Below are 2,709 nucleotides of genomic sequence, written 5' to 3' on the forward strand. Positions count from 1 at the left end.
TACTTGTAAACAACATTACTTTTTTAAGAAAGAAAACAAAGAGGAGAAAGGAGATGCAAAAGGTAAGCAGATTCTATTACTTAAAACTTAATTAGAGACTTGACACTCCTTTTATAACTCCCAGTGAAGTGTATTACAAAGATAATCCCCCAATTAGAATTTGAACTTCTTACATGGTATCAGCAGCGTTGATTTTAAAATACTTAGAGAGCCCCGGCCTCTTTAAGGAGTCGGATTAGAGCTCCACTAAGGTGGAGAGACATAACCGTCTCGATGGGGCCTACAAACTGGCCTCCAATGAAAACAACCGGCACTGCAGGGTTCCGACCCAATAGCCTGAGCAGCACCTTCTCTAAATCTCGTCCATTTGGGTCCTCATCAAGCTCATGAACGGCTGGATTTACTCCGATCCCGCAGAACAGCCTCTTCACAGCATGACACATGCAACATGAACTTAGGCTGAAAATTACCACAGGATGTTGGGAGGCCAATGCGATAACTCTCTCCATCGTAGCAATTGAAGAAGATATTCTCTTCTCTAGTCAAAAATACAAAATTGGTGCAAGGAGATTACTTGAAATGTAGATGAATTAATTAGCTAAACTGTGTTTGATTGGTTTTGCAGAGGGAAGTTGGGTTGACAACTTAAGGAGGAGATCTTAGTATTGTCAACCCAATTTGGTTTTGATGAAGTTAGAGCTCTCCCACACAGCTTATTTATACATGTTCATGGTGATGGTGGATCAACTTTTTGGAATCAATTGAACTGGTCTTCACCACGATTTTCAAAACTTTTTCATGGATTCCGGAAACACTTCTTTATCATTTATTCTTGATGGCTACCAAAAGGTTTAGAAATGGAATATGAAGACTGCTTTATTGCCTTGGAATATGAAGACTAGTTTGAACCGTCCAGTTGTTGGACACCATTCGACGGCTGGGATCCGATCTGATCAGTGTGATTATTGCAACGCAGCAGATCCATGGAGGGGCCGTTGCATCTGCGATTACCGCCAAATGGTCCTGCACCACTACGATCATTCCCACAAATATTTGGAAACTTGTAAATGGGTGTCACAATAATGAAAAGTGACCTTTAGAATGAAAGGCAAAGCATCCTAATTGACACTGAATTGGGAAGATCCATAGCTTTATCTTCTAGAAATTGAAAAATCTCTCACGGTAGAATCATTCTAGAAAAGCACTGTTGAAGAGAATTAGGGGTGCAACTTGGGTCTGGTCGGGTTGAGCTTTTGCTAGAGAAATGAATTGGAATCAACCCGAACACAATCTGATTTTATGGTAAAAGCTCAACCCGAATTCCCAAAAATTGACCCAAGCTGCACCCCTAGAAGAGATAGGCTCCACTCACTTGTGCGTACTGTTATAAATTTATAATTAAGAATTAAGGGGCTTAATTAGTTGTGTATTATTTATTGGGCTTATATTTGGATGGGCCTAATGGTCATTTGCAATTTGTTCAGAGACTCATAAATATGTCATGTTCATGGGTTGCAAGAAAGCCCACATGAAATCTGTCACCATCTCTTCTCATCTTCCCCTTCATCTTTCTTTCCATACTTCTTTTCACTCTATATTCAGCTTGCATGGTTAAACGTGCAGAGCATAAGACCTGATCTAAGATCCTTTTATCTTATCTTTTCGTTTACCTTCTCCCATTAGATCTGATCTTGGCTATCTTATCTTTTCTTTAGGTCTGATCTTGGATTCTTTCATCTTTTCTTTTAGTTTGCTCCAATAGAAGACCTGCAGTTTCAGCTTTAAAAAAATGGAAGAATCTCTTGGGAAAGAAGCATCCTAGAAAGATTACTTTTAGATTGAAACAGTTAATATCTAGTTTTCATAGAACTATTCTAGGATGTATTATGTGGTGGGCCATATCAATTGACATGATCTTGCTCACAAGAGTGGGCACACAATCTTCTCTAATGTGTAGATGCAATCCTATGTACATATATAAGTAAAGTAAAGCGGAATCCTCTAAGCCGTGGTTGTGCCACGTATCAGCCTCTCTTTCCACCCAAATTTAAAAATTCGTTTTACTTCCGTGTGTATCTTTTCTCTTCCCTAATTAATCTCCATAAATATAGCAAAAAATCTATTATTTTAACTTCCGTGTGTAAGTCTCATTTAAAGAACTGAAAGAAAAAAAAATTCTATTCATTCCAAAGGTAAATTGATTTCCCTACATGGTAAGTTACCGAACGTTATTCCACAACTTTCCAACTCTTCTTTTGCAAGTGCAAAGTAACGAATTTTCTTGTATTGTTCAAAATATTGTAGGGAATTATGTTGTGTGGGCCCTATTTTTGTTCCGAAAAATAAGGGCAAGTAGAAATATTGGTAGGGATTTTTTTTTTTGGATGATCCAAACCACTCATCTGTTCATCCACACAGTAGATAAGCGACTATCCATAAATATTCTCTCTTCTGGATGATTCTCACTGTTCAAAATTTAGGGGCTCGAACTCTTTACAAAACCATCCATCGTACGGCCCAGTAGATGAATGGTTTGGATCACCAAACTGATGATCATCCATTGCCCAAAAAATACATGGATTGGAAAATCATGGCCGTTGGATTGGTGTTACAACTAAATAATTAGCTAACAGTTTACATTCAACTAGCAAAATTCATTTGATCGAATGGTTAGGATTGTATTACAAAAGGAGTGTGGAATTCCAAAAC

General features: G+C 38.1%; 1 protein-coding gene across 1 annotated transcript; it reads right to left on the minus strand.

The window, feature by feature from the left end:
* On the minus strand, window positions 1-697 carry LOC143852882 (glutaredoxin-C1-like). The gene has a single exon (XM_077362521.1). It carries the CDS (start codon window positions 507-509, stop codon window positions 204-206), a length of 306 nt encoding a protein of 101 aa, XP_077218636.1. The 5' UTR covers window positions 510-697; the 3' UTR covers window positions 1-203.
* Window positions 698-2,709: the final 2,012 nt, after the last annotated feature.

This window comes from Tasmannia lanceolata, unplaced genomic scaffold (assembly GCF_043159265.1).
Source record: "Tasmannia lanceolata isolate RefF3 unplaced genomic scaffold, GAP_Taslan_0.1 ptg000019l, whole genome shotgun sequence".
Classification (NCBI taxonomy): domain Eukaryota; kingdom Viridiplantae; phylum Streptophyta; class Magnoliopsida; order Canellales; family Winteraceae; genus Tasmannia; species Tasmannia lanceolata.